Source organism: Monodon monoceros, unplaced genomic scaffold (assembly GCF_005190385.1).
Source record: "Monodon monoceros isolate NGI ecotype Baffin Bay Population unplaced genomic scaffold, NGI_Narwhal_1 Super_Scaffold_21, whole genome shotgun sequence".
In the NCBI taxonomy this organism is placed as follows: Eukaryota; Metazoa; Chordata; class Mammalia; order Artiodactyla; family Monodontidae; genus Monodon; species Monodon monoceros.
This window is the reverse complement of record NW_021703778.1, coordinates 20,029,691-20,048,784: the sequence shown is the minus strand read 5'-3', so window position 1 is coordinate 20,048,784 and position 19,094 is coordinate 20,029,691. Positions and strand designations below refer to the sequence as shown.

The window sequence follows — 19,094 nt, the reverse complement described above, 5'->3', positions numbered from 1 at the left end:
AATAATAAAAAGACAAATAATACAACTTAAAAGGAGGTAAAGGATTTGAACAGAACATTTTCCAAAGAAGACATACAAATGGCCAATGAGCACATGAAAAAATGCTCAAAATAATTAGCCATTAGAGAAATGCAAATCAAAACCACAGTGAGATAAGATTCCACTACACACTAAGATGGCTATAATCAAAACGGGGACAACAACAACTGTTGGTAAGGATATGGAGAAACCGGAACCTTCACACATTGCTGCTGGGAATGTAAAATGCAGCCACTGCGAAAAATAGTTTAGTGGTTACTAAAAATGTTAAACATAGTTACCCTAAAACACAGCAATTCCACTCATAGGTATACACTCAAGAGAACTGAAAACAAAGACCACACAAAAACTTGTACACAAAGAGTCACAACAGCATATTCATAATAGCTAAAAAGTGGAAACAACTCAAATGTCCATCAACTGACAAATGGGTAAACAAAATGTGGTATATATCTATACAATGAAATATTATTCAGCCTTAAAAAAGAAGGAAATTTTAATACATGCTATGATATGGATCAATCTTGAAAACCTACTAAGCGAAAGAAGTCAGGCACAAAAGGCCGCATATTTTATGATTTCATTTATAGGAAATACCCAGAATAGGTAAATCCATAGAGACTGAAAGTAGATTAGTGGTTTCTTAGGACAGGGGAGAGAGTGGGCAGGGAGGGAATGGAACTGCCTGCTAATAGATATAAGGTTTCTTTTAGGGGGACAAAAATGTTTTCAAATTTTATTGTTGTGATAGTTGAATATATTTAAAACATTGAACTGTATACTTCAAATGGGTGAACTGTATGGTTATGTGAATTATATTCCAATAAAGCCTGTTTTTTTTGTTTTTGTTTTTTTTAAAGAAAAGAACTGTAAAAACCTTAAAAAGTTATCTAGTTTAGTGCTTCCTAAACCAAACTATACAAACTAGGTAAGACAGCTTAAATTCTCTACCACATATACACACATATAAAACCTTCGGGTCCTCACAGTCATAGGCACTCAAGTAACTATAAAATGATTCATTCTGGTTTTTATAGTCGGCTCAGGCTGGAGGGGCTAAATGGATAAAGGAGGGAATCCTGGCCATAGAGAAGAATAAAGACATTCACTAGGATCCATGTCCTTTGGGGGGAGGGGAGGGAGATGCCACACAAAGAGAGAGGCGCCCCTTTTTCCAAAAATGTTTGTGGAATGTTCATGAAAACTGACTACATAATAGGCCACAAGAAAATTTTTAAAAATTCCATAAAGCACAAGTAACACAGTATTCTCTAATCACAGTGCAATAAAAATATGATTAACCAGAAAACAAAACAAAAAAGTCCCACTACCTGGAAATTTCAAAACTCTCTCAAATATCTCCTTAGGTAACAATGTAAAAACAAACTGAAATTGGAGAATTTCCAGAAAACATAAAAATAGAAATCACCACATGTCAGAACTAAGAGATACAGCTAAAACCAGGGTCAGAGGACAGCAATATATAATATAAATGCCAAAAAAGGAACAAAATGAATTAAAGAAACCAAAAAAGAAGAAAATCAAGATAAAATCCAAAAATAATGAGTAAGAAAACAGTAAAACAGGAGAATAAATACATAGATAATCTAGAGGCTGGGTTTTGTGTGTGTGTGTATGTGTGTGTGTGTGTGTGTGTATGTGTGTGAAAAAAACTAAAATGAATAAACTACTAGCTAACATAATGAAGAGGAGGAAGAAGAAAGGAAAGGTATTATACAAATACAGGGCTGTTTGTAATGGCAAAGACTGGAAGTCCAAAGTGGTTAAATACAGTACATTCATAAAAAGAAACACTGCAGCTTTAAAAAGAACAATAGAAATCTTTATGTATAGACATGAAAAGATTTCCAAGATATACTGTTAAGTGAAAACAGTAAAGTTCAGAACAATAGGTATAAGAAGTTGCCCTTGTGTAAAAAAGCAGGAAATATAAGAATGTTCGCATGTTCTTGCACATGCAAAAGAAACTTTGGAAGGATGCAAGAATCAAGACAGCGGTTTCCTACTGGGAGGAGTAGGAATTGGGTAGATGGGGAGACAAGGATGGGAAAGATAATTTTCAGCACAATGTTCTATACTTCAGTGTTCTGAGTCCTGTGAGTGCATTACTTATTTTTTAAATAAAATTTTAAATTTGCATATGACCAATATTAATTCATCAAATATTTTCAAGCCCTTACTGTGTATCAAACACTACAGTTGATGTTGTAGATGTTCAAAATGAAAAGATCTAGTCCTCTTTTAAAGGGCCCATATTTTTACAGTTTCATAGGGGTACAGGCGCAAACCAACACTGACCCAATATGCCTAATGTAACGTGCCGAATTCTTTGTATGTATGAAGACATTAAGTCGAAAGTCTATTAAAGAGCACCTATATATACGTAAGGGAAATAAAGATGGTTGTTCAGAGAAGATAACTCTTACGCTAAGAGTTCAAGACTGGAGATTTTTTGGTGGAAAAATACAGGATATCCCAGATAGAGTAGAAAGCAGAGGCTTGGAAGCAGAGAACAAAGGGTATTCAAGAAATCGTTACAGATCAGGATTTTCCAAGAGTGGCTAGAATGACGACTGAAGAAGCTGAAAAGGGGCTAGATGAGTAAGGGCATTGTAAATACCAGGTTACATAAGTTTATCACCTTCTGTCTTTGCGGCATTGTGCTCAGTGCTGAGGATAAAGAAGTAAACATGGCCTCCCTCCTGCAGCTTAGTCTAGACAACAATGTCCAGGGAAACCAAGAAACAGGTTTTTTCAGTAGTTTTGATGTGTGACCTTTCCTGTCTCTGGTTCTGTTGCCTCTATCAGAAATGCTTTCTACGTTCCCTCTCCTCATCTATCCCTCACCTAGCTCATTCCTTTCTCAGGTCTCGGATTAAATGACCCTTGTTCCAGGCAGCCTTCTCTTACTGCCGAGACTAAGTCAATCAGTTCCCCGTGTTACATACTTCAAAGCATGCTGGGATTCTTCCTGTCAACTGCACTTAGAATTCTCTTTCTTCCTCTCAAAACTGTAAGCTGCATGAATACGAGTTGAATCTGTCTTGTTCACCACTGTATCTCCAGCACTAATCACAGTATAGAGTAGACCCTTAGTTAATGAATAAATTTTAGAACATAATTTAACCTTTCCTGATCACTCAGGCTGAATATAAGAAACCTAAATTATTATATTTATATATTTCAGGTATATAAGACTATGTGGTCTCTTCCTCATAGCTCCAAAAGGATATACATTTTAAGTACTTGTATCTTTATTTTTTTCTCTCCTCTCAAACCATAATTGTCACTTCCTACTACTTTCAAGTCTGTTTCTAGCAGATTCCAACTACTTCTAATTTGCAGCCAACTGCTGAGCTAAGCAGATAAATCCACTTATAAAGGATGTAACTGGCATAAAACCAAGTAATAGTATATAGTTTTTCAGGAGTTTTCTCTGGGGTGAGGGAGTGGGAAGGAATGGGGATAAAGGGAGACAAGATGCTCTCTTATAAGTAAACTATTTAATATTACTGCATAATTTCTTTTGTTAACAAAGCCTTTTATTTTTGCTAAATTTGGTTCATTCTATGCTAGAAGTCCAGATAATTGTTACTACGTTTCTTCATTCAAATAAACAGTTGAAAAGAAAACTATGAAAGTAAACACTCCACTGTATAGGTAAAGAAAAGAATCAGTTTAAAAAACTGGTCCAAAATATTAAGGAAAAAAACATTGGAGTTTGAAATTTTGAGTTTGAAAGTAAAATGTGTCTCACAATCAAAGGCTTAAAAGTAACTGGCAATATTCTTTTCTTTCTTAGTTGTACATGAAATAATGATGCACCTCATAACTGACAGCACCTCAGATTTGATGAAATGCAGTACATAATTTTACATAATAAAAATAATTCATCTATGATTTTCTCAATTAGATAATTCTGAATTATCTACTCACTATATTAGCACATTCCATCTCCCTTGTCCCACTAAAATGAAAAAACAAGTGCTCATTAATGCTGCTGACAAGGAGATAAAAACCAATATAAAGGAAAAAAGTAGTGATTTGGTTTCACTGCGAAATGTTACCACTTAAGAGACCAATGAATGAACCAAATTAAAAGTTTGCTTAAGAAATCTTTAGTGAAATCCCTCAGAATCCGTATCTTCTGGGGAAAGTATATATCTTAGCTATGATGTATGTAATCATGATAATAGCTAACAAAATCCTTTAATTATTCACTGTTGAATAAACAGAAATGGATCTCCTCCAGGTTCCTAAGGTCAACAATCTATGACCTGTTGTGGTCCTAAAATATGCGGGTGAAGTAGGGGTTTTTATTTAGTGTAAGTTAGAGCATTAGAATTGTCTACCAGCATTATTCATAATTTCTTGAATTACCAGCAACATAATCACTAATGTGACTTCCAAGTCCAAACTAGCATAATTACAAAAAAAAAACTTGAAATTTTTCATTTAAACACAACTCTTAAAAATTAGATACAATCAATTTAGTCTGATCTTTCTACAAAATAAAAACTCTCCAAAAGAAGATATACCATTTATTATTTTTTCCCTCAGAGGCAAAAGTGTAAACAAGTTGCTTCTAGCAATGATTAAGTTACTTAAGTTCCTATAATTCTTAAATTTTTTCTCTCAAAATAACAAGAAAGCATCAGAAGAAATATTCCCACTAGAGCTCATGAACAAAAATCAATGAGAAATAAGTTCTAGAAAATATGCTAACAACAATGATAATAAGTTCTGTTGACAAGGGATATTTTCTAAGAGATAAATAAACAAGAACTTAGACCTTACAATCATCATTGCAGGGTAAAAACACTAAGAAATTACTCTTTTTTTTTTTTTTTTTACCTACCTTTGTCTGGGAACTATAAAGAGCGCCCGGACCAGCTTCTTCCTATTTGCTTTTGTGTTCATGTTCATGCAAAAATCCATTGCTGCCTATAGGAGAAAAAGCAAACTTTTTTCTTAAAAAAATCTCCATTTAGCTACTGAAAGCAGAAATTCTGCATGCTACAATGGATTTCTAATAGTTCCTAAACAGTTCACAATGGTTTTAAGACACTAGTATTATAAGCATATCCCAAACTTTAAAGATCACTAAGCTTAAACTCCTCTCTCCTTATATATCTCAAAATATATGTTTCATAAACTTTTTAATTGCAACCTAGTGTTAGAAACAGAATTTCAAGTGAGTAGATTGAAGACCCACCATGACATGTTTGGCAAATAACTATATGAAATGTGCAATCCATGCTTTTGATCTCATAAATCAATGTTAATATCAGGAAAGTTTTCTGGTAAAATGTACAAAGTAACAAGAAGCCAGGAACCAAGAAAATTACTAATGCTAATAAGGATAACCAAAAAAGAATAAAGACCAACTACGTATGAGACATAGACACAGATTATCCCCAGAAACATGTATGAGTAAGTGCTTCAACACTGAGTAAAAATGTTTACTGTCAACAGTCAGATCTGGTAACAAACTAAAGAAACCACATCATAGGACTACAATAAATACCCATAATTATTATTTAGTATAGCAATCCACTATTCTATATTTTAATAACGAAAATGTGTTCAATATTTCATCAATATGTCTAACATCTAATATAAGTGTAAAAGAAAAGCTACGAGAAGTGTATGTTCCGGGAAGCCATTAGAAAACAAAACTATGAGTAGTTGGTATTTTTTAAATATAGGTATATATATATTTTAAACATTATCAAAGATTTTCAATATACATGGTTTAAGAAAATAACAAGTTTAAGTTATACTTTAAAAAGAAAAAAACTATTATCAAATATCCTTTTGGGTATCTCAAGTATTTTCCTTCCATAGGTTCGCATGATTATTTTATCATTAATCCCAATCTTTAGGTAGATTTGAGGATCAGGTAACAAAGATCCTCAGACTTCCCTACAAAGGGGTTCAACTCTTCAACAATACACTCACTGAAACACCTCCCATTTGATTAAAACTTTTGCTGAAAAAAATGACACAACTAATGGTGATTAGATTCAAACCCAGGAAACTAACTCACATTGAAAGTATTCACCAAGATTGAAACTGTCACTATTAGTCAAAAGTAAAACCAATGTAAATTTTTTCTTCTGCTTGTAAAGGGAGTATAATACATTTTATTAAAGTTTATATTATATAACATTAAAGCTTCTTACAGCTAATTAGAATAACAAAGAGAAAAGCTGAAAATATACTAAAGTTCCTTCAAGTAATTCACCCATATGAAACACTGAAAAATTCTGGACTAGTATAATAAAAATCCCAAAGGTCATGTACTCAGAAAAGAAAATTGGTTAACACTGGAAAACTTCACACACACACACCCCTCAAATCAACATTTTTTGAAAAATATAAAGAAAAAATTTTAATGGCTAATAATGGCCTATGTTTCAACATAAATTAGGAAACAAAAAATAAGATGTACTTCAATAACTATTTTAGAACATTATCCTTTAACAGGCAATAAACACTTTTCCTATCACAATAATCAAAGGCCAGTTAGATGGAAAAAAACTACAATGCTCAAAACTCTGCAAAGATTAGGAGTTCGTAAACATGTAAATGCCTGGTACACATAGTGGTGGCTCAATAAATATGTAGAATAAATGAATAAAAGACTACATGAAAACTGCCAGAATTAATAAATTTGAGGAAATTAAAAAGAAAAAAAAAAGCTCCACATGTATATTAATTCTTAGATTTAACCAGCCCTGCCCTTTGGGGAGAAATGAAAGCAAAGGAATCACTGGTGTGGTGTCTGTCTGCCCGGGTTACAAGTGCTGCCTGACAACTCAACAAGCAGTTTTTGAAAACTTGTTTCAAAACGTTGTAAGTAAATGAAAGACAGTTCAACAATCATTTTTTATTTTTTTAAGTAAAAATAAACTCTTCTGATCATCAAATGCATGCAGAAATAAGCATCACCATGAATGACATTACCTGCAGAAGTCACCTAAAAGAAATCTTCACTTCAGGTTATATATTGTTACATAAGTACTGAATTCAAAAGAATTCTTAGATTTTTCTATTTTCCAACTACTTTTCCCTCTTAAGCCATTTGGAACTCTGCCAATATAGATGGAAAAAATTCCTTTCATGAGGAAGCTGACTCCCAGGAGGAACCCACTGGGGTCCAACAGGGCAGGGTAACCTCCTATTTTCCATCTGAACCTCCAAGAGCTAACCCAGAATTTAACATATGGTCATTACTGAGCTGGGCACTGCAGGATACTTTCCAATACAGATTCACATGAGATCTTCCCACTCAACTTTCAGGATAGCACTCAAAATGGCTACAAGGGTGTGGCAGGCATGTCAAGGTATCTCTCATCCTGCTGATATCCAGTGAATATATGAAAATTTAGCAGGGGAAAAATTCAATCATATCCCAACCTTAGGAAAACAAGCAGTTGTTTAAAAGGTAGTCTCTGCTATATTCTACAGATGAAAGAAAAAAGAGACTATCTCTTCAGAAAACAGAAATAAATGTTGTAATTACTAAGTTTTTGAAAACTGTACATTGACCTAATTACTCCAAGAGGTGATTAGCCAATTTCGAATTTTTTTCAAGCCTATTTGATTATATGAATAGTTACTGAAACACATCTAAATTATTTGTAGAAGAGCTAAACAAGCTGAAAGTCAAAAAACAACTTGATGTCTGTAGTACTCTATAGGGAACCCTCAATACATTATGGGGAGAAAAAAGGATAAAAGATTACATTACACCTTGACTTAAAAATGATTTAAAGCAATGATTTTCAAACTTTGGGTCTCAAGAGTGTCCTATACTCTTAAAAATTATTAAGGACCTGAAAGAACTTTGTTTTTGTGGGTTAATATGTTTATCAGCAGTTACTGTTTTTAGAAGTTAAAACTGAGAAATTTTCAAAATATTAATTCACATAAAAATACCAATAAATCTATTAGTTGTTAACATTTTTTGGAAAATTTTTTTTAATGAAAAAAAATTTAGTGACAGAAGAGTGGTATTCTTCTAGAAGATACCTTAGATTTTCATATCTATAGATTCTCGTATCTATTTCTGCACTCAATCTGTTGTGACACGTTGTTTTGGATGAAGTATATGAAGAAACTCCAGGGACTTCTCTGGTGGTGCAGTGGTTAAGAATCTACTTGCCAATGCAGGGGACACGGGTTCAAGCCCTGGTCCAGGAGGATCCCACATGTGGTGGAGCAGCTAAGCCCGTGCACCACAACTACTGAGCCCACATGCTGCAACTACTGAAGCCCGAGCACCTGGAGCCCGTGCTCTGCAACAAGCCCACGTGCCACAACTAGAGAAAGCCTGTACGCAGCAACAGAGACCCAACGCAGCCAAAAATAAATTAATTAATTAAAAAAAAAAAAAAAAAAAAGAAACTCCAGTTTCACACATATATGTAGCTGGAAAGGGAGGCATATTTTAATATTGTTTTCAGTAATTATAGATATTCTTTGATACTTCACCAAAACTTGACAAGTGGTAGTTTCTTAAACATCAGTTGCAATGTGAAATCTGAAACTGTATCAATCAACTTCTCATGCTCTGCTAGATTAAAATCCATTGGTCTATCTTGCACTGAGTGAATTTTTAATATCCAATCAAGATTTTGTTGACCTTATGTACTGGTAATTCAGAACAATGGTTCACTGAGCTATGCAGATCTTCCAAACACTTACACAGTATTTTTAAATTACATTATTTGACATCACCACTCATCTTATCAGAAAAGTCTCACCAATAAAGCCTCTTCAGAAAAGAACTGGGAAGATGTCAAGCTCATGGTGGTGAACAGAAGTTTTCCAAAATTCTAATTTTTGCTGGAAAGTCAAATTTATCCACTGGCAATAAATACTTTTAGTTGTTTCCCTTGAAGTGAGAGGCTCACCTGTTCATGTTAGAAAAATGTCTGCTAAACACCCACGTCTGAATAACCACAGTTTGTCCATCAGTTCTTTCAAGTAAAAACAGTATTCTATGTAAAAAGCAACTAGTTTAGCTTGCAACTCAATCACACAAATGATTGAGGCAACCTTTTCTCGAGGCAATTTTGAGACAGTATATGTGCTTTACACGTCCTTATTTTATCAAGTTAAAAGGAAGTGTACTTGGGCTTCCCTGGTGGCACAGTGATTGAGAGTCCGCCTGCCGATGCAGAGGACATGGGTTCGTGCCCCGGTCCGGGAAGATCCCACATGCCGCGGAGCGGCTAGGCCTGTGAGCCATGGCCGCTGAGCCTGCGCGTCCGGAGCCTGTGCTCCGCAGCGGGAGAGGCCACAATGGTGAGAGGCCCACGTACCGCAAAAAAAAAAAAAAAAAAAAAAGGAAGTGTACTCGAAGACTGAAATGAAACAAAATTACTCCAATTTTTATGGATTCATCAGAGATTCTTAAGTGAAAGTAGCATTGTTCTTTTAATTGCAAATGCACGGCAGTGGCTACTAGTACAGTCTGCTACCCATGCAGCTTGATTCGTGTTAAAATGCCAGCAGCTTTACCCATCACCACTTTTGCAAATGTCAAAAACAGTGAAAAAGTGGGGAAAAAAAATCCTAGTATTAGTATGGAAAGAGTTTTGACCTTACAGACCCCTGAAAGTGCCTCAGAAGACACCAGGAATCTACAGAGCATACTTTAAGAACTTCTGGTCTAACACAGTATTTCCCACACTGAGGAATCCCTATGTGAAGGGGAGAGGTGTCAAGCTAACAGCATTCTAGAGACAGTTCCACCCCCAAACACAACATCTACAAATTGGCTACCACTGTATGTGTTTATTTTGAATTCCCATATTAGATTCCATTTGAAGAAATGGTTCATTCTACAGCCGCAACAGTCCAAAAACCATAGACGTTCCTAATTCAAGCTATCCTACAAGGTCTACGTGCTTGAGTAAAGTCACACAGAGGCAATCATACCTTGTCTATCAGATCACGGTTGACACAGTTGGGCAATTGCTGGAGAAAAGCATCTACTATGAGCTTGAGATGAGATCCAGTGCTGGCTTCTTCATCCTCTTGTTCTAACATGAAATTCGTTTTTAAATAGGTTTAAAAATATATATACGTAGACAATATAAGAATAAAAACATCCAGTAAGAAGTTATCTGAGGCATAGATAATCTAGAGCACTTTTCCTACTCATGAAAAAATGAAGCATTTTTTGAGATATTACCCTAGAAAGTGTGGGTATCTTTAGAATCATAACCCTAAATCACTACTGTCTTTCAGATATCAACTATAAAAAGGCAAACTTTTACATGATAAGTCATAAGTTGCATGTAGTTTTATAGTAGATCTGCTATTTTCATCTGTCATGCATGCATCCCTTCTCCCATGTCTTCAATTAACAGTACGATCATCGCTTGCCCTCGAAGGCAATCCGTGGGATTCTGATGGGGAAGGGTGCTGCCCAAGCACAGACACCACCACTCCTCACGGCCACAGGCAAGCATGACACAGGACTAGCCAAGTCCCTCCATGAGGCTTATACACAGACAGTGGGAGACAAGCCCTCCTTTCTTCTGATGTCACTAACTGGTTTGAGCCAAGGGTAGCCTCCAGCCATGCCTCACTCCCTTCATGACATGGATAAACAGAATCTGCAGTAGGAAACAATGAAGTCCATAGAGAGACAAGCAATACTGACAGAAGGTATCTTTCTAATAAAGAATCCTAACTAATAAAGAAACTTGATGGGAAGTATTCAGGAAATAATTAACAATGTGATAATTTTATTACTAAATATAAAACATTACTCAATTATAAAGATAAAATTACCACAGATGAACTGATATACTAATTGTCTTTTTAACTCTCAACTTTCAAATACACTTATGTTAAGACTGTAAACATTATATCAGCATTAGAATACATTAAGGACAATGCTAGCAAGTAGAGAAGTGTAAGAAATATATATTAACATTCAGATTATCACTAAAGTTTGTAGCCACATAATATAGGACATGTAGTATTTCTGTTCCAAATCAAATTCCAAAAAAGTGATAGCCTAGAAACAACAGAAAAACAAGGAATAAAAGAGTAAAGACCCATATTCTCAGGCGAGGGCTTTGTGTAGAAACACTAATCAAAACTTGGGAATTCCCCGGCAGTCCAGTGTTTAGGACTCCGTGCTCTCACTGCCGAGGGCCCGGGTTCAATCGCTGGTCAGGGAACTAACATCCCACAAGTTGCAGAGTGTGGCCAAAAATAAATAAAATAAAACAGACATTTAAAAAAAAAAAAAAACTAGTCAAAAATTAAAATTTTTGGCAAAAGTGTTTACCTTGCTCATCAAGAAGTTTCTTTGTAAGATCTTCAGCTTCATCTCCACCCTCTAGCTCCAAAGTGTCATCATTAATCTCTAGGTTCTCCAACTCAAGCTCCAAATCGTCAGGACTTGATACCTCCTTATTATCCTTAGGTTCCTTTGCCTCTGTTTGAAATCAAAGAATCAGTACCTCTGAATTAAAAGTCATATTGAAATCCTGCTGCAAAAACTACAGACTCACAAAATCTGCATCGTTTGTCTTAGAATCTACATTTATACCTGGCAAGAAATTTGACATATTCAGATTTTTTAAAATACATTATGTTCACTGAGAACAAAGACCATAACTTCTTTGATTCTGTATGCCATCTGTTCACTGAAGAAATGAACAGATGGATGGATTGATGAATTGATGAATGGAGACATACATGGCATGAGGATCTGTGGTAAAGATGAGGGGAAGATAAAGCTGATTAGATAAAGTGAACTCAAATTAATTAAGATGCCCATATTATTCTGCCATTCATTTAATCTAGTGACTCAATGTTCGTATTACAAAACTAGTAAATAAAAAAAAATTTACAAATATTATTTTGAAACTAATCTTTATAGCACTTCAATATAAAAAAATTTGTCCTCCAGCACTTACCTTTGTAATCATCCTTGTTGGACTCTTTACTCTGACAACTTTTTTCATTATCTTTAAACAAGATGGCTGGAACAAAAGCTTTCAAATCAATGAGGTTCTCATAAAAATTCCGAGCATCTTCATCCTCCCATATACCACCTTCCAAGTCATATTCTCCAGGTTTACCAGGTGTAAATATATCAATTCCAGGCCCATGCTCTACAATAAAGTAAATCACAAGGAATTAAAACCAATAAACCTTGAATGTTTTGATTAACAGATGCTTCTTCAATCCACAAGCACTCTGAACTGTTCATGTAACAATCTTTACCAGAAAATCACAAACTGTGTTTTAAGTAAAGCTCTAAACCAGGACAGCACAGGATAAAGATGCTTTTCTCTTAAATGTTTTAAGCAACTGATATGAGATTAAGTAGCTATTTGATATATTACGCCCACCTTCATAAAACTTAAAACCAATATAAGAAATACATAAGCCTGGTCATTCCTAAACATCCAGCTTAAAGTCCCACCTCCCCTATGAAGCATTGTTTTAAGACTTGTAACCCTCTGTACAATTTATATCATAATTATCATCACAAGTTTATGGTTTATCTTACCATAAACCCTTAAGAAGTAACACTCCTTTTGGTATCTTACCATAAACCCTTAAGAAGCAACCCTCCTTTTGGTATTTACTTGGTATAAGACAGATTGCCATAAATGGTCAATTCATCATAAAGATGAGATCAGAAATAAATGAAAAAGAAATGAAGGAAACGATAGCAAAGATCAATAAAACTAAAAGCTGGTTCTTTGAGAAGATAAACAAAATTGATAAACCATTAGCCAGACTCATCAAGAAAAAAAGGGAGAAGGCTCAAATCAATAGAATTAGAAATGAAAAAGGAGAAGTAACAACTGACACTGCAGAAATACAAAAGATCATGAGAGATTACTACAAGCAACTCTATGCCAACAAAATGGACAATCTGGAAGAAATGGACAAATTCTTAGAAAAGCACAACCTGCCAAGACTGAATCAGGAAGAAATAGAAAATATGAACAGACCAATCACAAGCACTGAAATTGAAACTGTGATTAAAAATCTTCCAACAAACAAAAGCCCAGGACCAGATGGCTTCACAGGCGAATTCTATCAAACATTTAGAGAAGAGCTAACACCTATCCTTCTCAAACTCTTCCAAAATATAGCAGAGGGAAGAACACTCCCAAACTCATTCTACGAGGCCACCATCACCCTGATACCAAAACCAGACAAAGATGTCACAAAGAAAGAAAACTACAGGCCAATATCACTGATGAACATAGATGCAAAAATGCTCAACAAAATACTAGCAAAGAGAATCCAATAGCACATTAAAAGGATCATACACCATGATCAAGTGGGGTTTATTCCAGGAATGCAAGGATTCTTCAATATACACAAATCAATCAACGTGATAAACCATAATAACAAAGTGAAGGAGAAAAACCATATGGTCATCTCAATAGATGCAGAGAAAGCTTTCGACAAAATTCAACACCGATTTATGATAAAAACTCTGCAGAAAGTAGGCAGAGAGGGAACTTTCCTCAACATAATAAAGGCCATATATGACAAACCCACAGCCAACATCATCCTCAATGGTGAAAAACTGAAACCACTTCCCCTAAGATCAGGAACAAGACAAGGTTGCCCACTCTCAGCACTCTTCTTTTTTTTTTTTTTTTTTTTTGGGCGGTACGCGGGCCTCTCACTGTTGCGGCCTCTCCCGTTGCAGAGCACAGGCTCCAGACGCGCAGGCTCAGCGGCCATGGCTCACGGGCCCAGCCGCTCCACGCCACGTGGGATCTTCCCAGACCGGGACACGAAACTGTGTCCCCTGCATCGGCAGGCGGACTCTCAACCACTGCGCCACCAGGGAAGCCACTCTTATTCAACATAGTTTTGGAAGCTTTAGCCACAGCAATCAGAGAAGAAAAGGAAAAAAAAGGAATCCAAATCAGAAAAGAAGAAGTAAAGCTGTCACTGTTTGCAGATGACATGATAGTATACATAGAGAATCCTAAAGATGCTACCAGAAAACTACTAGAGCTAATCAATGAATTTGGTAAAGTAGCAGGATAGAAAATTAATCCACAGAAATCTCTGGCATTCCTATACACTAATGATGAAAAATCTGAAAGAGAAATTAAGAAAACACTCCCATTTACCATTGCAACAAAAAGAATAAAATATCTAGGAATAAACCTACCTAAGGAGACAAAAGACCTGTATGCAGAAAATTATAAGACAGTGATGAAAGAAATTAAAGATGATACAAATAGATGGAGAGATATACCATGTTCTTGGATTGGAAGAATCAACATTGTGAAAATGACTCTACTACCCAAAGCAATCTACAGATTCAATGCAATCCCTATCACACTACCACTTGCATTTTTCACAGAACTAGAACAAAAAGTTTCACAATTTGTATGGAAACACAGAAGACCCCGAATAGCCAAAGCAATCTTGAGAATGAAAAACGGAGCTGGAGGAATCAGGCTCCCTGACTTCAGACTATACTACAAAGCTACAGTAATCAAGACAGTAATGGTACTGGCACATAAACAGAAATATAGATCAATGGAACATGACAGAAAGGCCAGAGATAAACCCACGCACATATGGTCACCTTATCTTTGATAAAGGAGGCAGGAATGTACAGTGGAGAAAGGACAGCCTCTTCAATAAGTGATTAAGATCACTTATAAGAAATTAGATCACTCCCTAACACCATACACAAAAATAAGCTCAAAATGGATTAAAGACCTAAATGTAAGGCCAGAAACTATCAAACTCTTAGAGGAAAACATAGGCAGAACACTCTATGACATAAATCACAGCAAGATCCTTTTTGACCCACCTCCTAGAGAAATGGAAATTAAAAACAAAAATAAACAAATGGGACCTAATGAAATTTCAAAGCTTTTGCACAGCAAAGGAAACCATAAACAAGACCAAAAGACAACCCTCAGAATGGGAGACAATATTTGCAAATGAAGCAACTGACAAAGGATTAATCTCCAAAATTTACAAGCAGCTCATGCAGCTCAATAACAAAAAAACAAACAACCCAATCCAAAAATGGGCAGAAGACCTAAATAGACATTTCTCCAAAGAAGATATACAGATTGCCAACAAACACATGAAAGAATGCTCAACATCATTAATCATTAGAGAAATGCAAATCAAAACCACAATGAGATTATCATCTCACACCAGTCAGAATGGCCATCATCAAAAAATCTAGAAGGGCTTCCCTGGTGGTCCAGTGGTTGAGAGTCCGCCTGCCAATGCAGGGGACACAGGTTCGTGCCCCGGTCCGGGAAGATCCCACATGCCGCGGAGCGGCTGGGCCCGTGAGCCATGGCCACTGAGCCTGCGCGTCCGGAGCCTGTTGCTCCGCAACGGGAGAGGCCACAACAGTGAGAGGCCCGCATATCGCAAACAAACAAACAAACAAAAAAAAAAAAAAAAAATCTAGAAACAATAAATGCTGGAGAGGGTGTGGAGAAAAGGGAACACTCTTGCACTGCTGGTGGGAATGTGAATTGGTACAGCCACTATGGAGAACAGTATGGAGGTTCCTTAGAAAACTACAAATAGAACTACCATATGACCCAGCCATCCCACTACTGGGCATATACCCTGAGAAAACCATAATTCAAAAAGAGTCATGTACCAAAATGTTCATTGCAGCTCTATTTACAATAGCCAGGAGATGGAAGCAACTAAGTGTCCATCATCGGATGAATGGATAAAGAAGATGTTGCACATATATACAATAGAATATTACTCAGCCATAAAAAGAAACGAAATTGAGTTATTTGTAGTGAGGTGGATGGACCTAGAGTCTGTCATACAGAGTGAAGTAAGTCAGAAAGAGAAAGACAAATACCATATACTAACACATATATATATGGAATCTAAGGGGAAAAAAAATGTCATGAAGAACCTAGGGGTAAGATGGGAATAAAGACACAGACCTACTAGAGAATGGACTTGAAGATATGGGGAGGGGGAAGGGTAAGCTGTGACAAAGTGAGAGAGTGGCATGGACATATATACACTACCAAACGTAAAATAGATAGCTAGTGGGAAGTAGCCGCATAGCACAGGGAGATCAGCTCGGTGCTTTGTGACCACCTAGAGGGGTGGGATAGGGAGGGTGGGAGGGACGGAGACGCAAGAGGGAAGAGATATGGGAACATATGTATATGTATAACTGATTCACTCTGTTATAAAGCAGAAACTAACACACCATTGTAAAGCAATTATACTCAAATAAAGATGTTAAAAATAAATAAGTAAAATAAAGTAGAATCTCAGCCTTAAAAAAAAACAAAAAACTAAATTACAAATAAAAATAAGCACAGAAATATTAGTATCACAAATGTCCAATTCACTTTATTACCTATCCAAGAAACAAAGTAAATCTTTCCAAGTATGGTTTAAGACAGGCCCCTGTTAGACACAATCTAAGGATATCTATTACAAAAGAACCTGAAGGGACTTCCCTGGTGGGGCAGTGGTTAAGAATCCCCCTGCCAATGCAGGGGACTCAGGTTCGAGACCTAGTCCGGGAAGATCCCACATGCCGCGGAGCAACTAAGCTCGTGCACCACAACTACTGAGCCTGTGCTCTAGGGCCTGTGAGCCACAACTACTTAGCCCATGCGCTGCAACTACTGAAGGCTGCACACCTAGAGCCCGTGCTCCACAACAAGAGAAGCCAACGCGATGAGAAGCCTACGCACCACAATGAAGAGTAGCCCCTGCTCACTGCAACTAGAGAAGGCCCATGCACAGCAACGAAGACCCAACACAGCCAAAAATTAAATAAGTAAATTTATTATTAAAAAAGAAAAGAGGGCTTCCCTGGTGGCGCAGTGGTTGAGAGTCCGCCTGCCGATGCAGGGGACACGGGTCCACGCCCCGGTCCGGGAAGATCCCACATGCTGCGGAGCGGCTAGGCCAGTGAGCCATGGCCGCTGAGCCTGTGCGTCCAGAGCCTGTGCCCCACAACGGGAGAGGCCACAACAGTGAGAGGCCCGCATACCGCAAAAAAGAAAAGAACCTGAAGAAATTAATCGTATCATATGAATTAATTATTATTCTCTAAGTGCAAAGCCTTTTCCATTCAGAGAAGCATTTCAAGTGGATTTTCAATGTTCTTATTAGGTCTTAATACTACTTCTTCATTTAAAAAATTTTAAAGATTTTTCAAAACATCCATTTTAAATATTACACATCTGAGAAGACTAAAGATATAAGTGATTATTGTCTACTAAAAAAAATCACAATGTTTGTTTTTAAGGATATCTTACCTTCTGGTGTTGGTTTGTCTTGAGGAAGATCTGGCATATTTTCATCCAAAAGGTCTGCTAAGGATTGAGAATTTGCCAGCAGCTTCTGATAAGACATAGCAAATTCCTCATACTGTTTATGTCTATCTTCGCTCAGCTCTCCTTTAGAATGTAGAATACGCCTATAAACAAATGATGAAATAATCTGATAATCTTATCAAAATAGATGGGATCATGTATTATTACATTGGGAATGTTCCATAAAATTTGACTTTATCACACAAGCTTATTAACACAATCTTCTTTAACAACTTATTTTTAATACTTAACTTTCATGACGTATCTGAAATTAAAACTTGTACAGCAAATTCACCTAAACAATTAAAGTTTTTTAAACAATTAAATTTTCACATTGGTTCTTCAGAAAACATGAAGTGTGATTAACAATTATGCTTGCAGAAATATAAAATTCAACAGTATACCACTAATTTTTAGTATTTTGTTACAGCCATATTCTCATCAGACATACAAGTTGGTTTTCAAAAACAGCATGTTATAGAAAGAATCAGTACCTTTAAACTTTCACAATGATTTGATTCGAGATTATCTTGAAAAAGCCTACATCTTCCATGTAGTCAATTCTCAAGCTACTGTGCAAGCACTCGTTATTTATCCATTTAACAAATATTAACTGAGCAAACCCACTTAATCAAGGCCAGGCCACCCTGAGGAGCAGAGGACACAAGTACTCCTGCACTCTGCAAACAGTTCACTAATAAGCCACCCATAATTAGAAATGTAAAACTAATGAAAATTTTCAAATTGTGTAAAGTAAAAATTTTACTGTAGTAGTTTAGATGGTTGAAATGTCTATAGCTGGACCCAATTTTTCTACAACTAAATATTTATGTAGTAGTGTAACATCTGAAATTTATAAACCTTAATACAAATACAATATGGATTTCAAAAATCAATTATAAATTGTAAATTAAGTCATTTTCAAAAGTAATATTTAAAAGTATTTTTTATTCCTTGAGTTTCCTTATGAACAGTGAAGAAAATGAGAGTTTTGTGTGTGTTATCTCCTTAAAAGTTATAGAAAATGAAGTAGAAAATCCATCCCTATACTTATTTATCCCTGCTTATTTGGAACAATTTCCAAAGTTTCCCATCTTATCCCATTCTTATCCACAGAAACTTTTGTTTAAATGCTACAATATTCCCAATATCAACATTTTCTATTTTTAGGAATAGTAGTTCCCATTTACAAGCACAAGATAGATCAATACAAAGATCAATTATTATTCATTAAATCCAATTCTTTTTTTCCCCAAATCTGGCCTATTAGGATCTAAAGTGAGAATTTTTCACTCATTTTCTTGTGATTTAAATACACATCAGACAATATCGTTCTACAAATAGATAAGTAAAATGCCAAGATAGTTTAACCATAATAATCCAGGCTAAAAAGTATTCCTCTAACAACACTGTCATTAAGGAAGTTTCTTTCTCTTTTCAAACATATATTTCAGACTAACTTTACAGGCAAAAACAAAGTTTCTTTCAGTAAGTTTTATGAATGAATTTTTTTAAAGCAAAAACCCAAGCATTTAAAAATATTCAAGCCATGAAAGAAATGACTGACAATACTTTAAATGAGCTTGTTAGAACTTTTAATTAGAAGTCATGTCATTTTTGAAGTTAAAAAAGCCATTAAAATTAAATAATTTGAATAAATAATACTCAAAG

At 35.7% G+C, this 19,094-nt stretch overlaps 1 protein-coding gene across 2 annotated transcripts in view; it reads right to left on the bottom strand.

The window, feature by feature from the left end:
• The window catches only part of UPF2 (UPF2 regulator of nonsense mediated mRNA decay), a 94,092-nt gene that overhangs the window by 57,500 nt on the left and 17,498 nt on the right, over positions 1-19,094 (bottom strand). For both annotated transcript variants that reach the window (XM_029237302.1, XM_029237301.1), the window contains exons 4-8: positions 17,367-17,527; positions 12,012-12,209; positions 11,378-11,527; positions 10,012-10,115; positions 4,919-5,004 (exon numbers count right to left, since the gene is read on the bottom strand). In XM_029237302.1, coding sequence (XP_029093135.1) covers positions 4,919-5,004; positions 10,012-10,115; positions 11,378-11,527; positions 12,012-12,209; positions 17,367-17,527 — 699 coding nt within the window. The remainder of the gene's footprint in view (positions 1-4,918; positions 5,005-10,011; positions 10,116-11,377; positions 11,528-12,011; positions 12,210-17,366; positions 17,528-19,094) is intronic.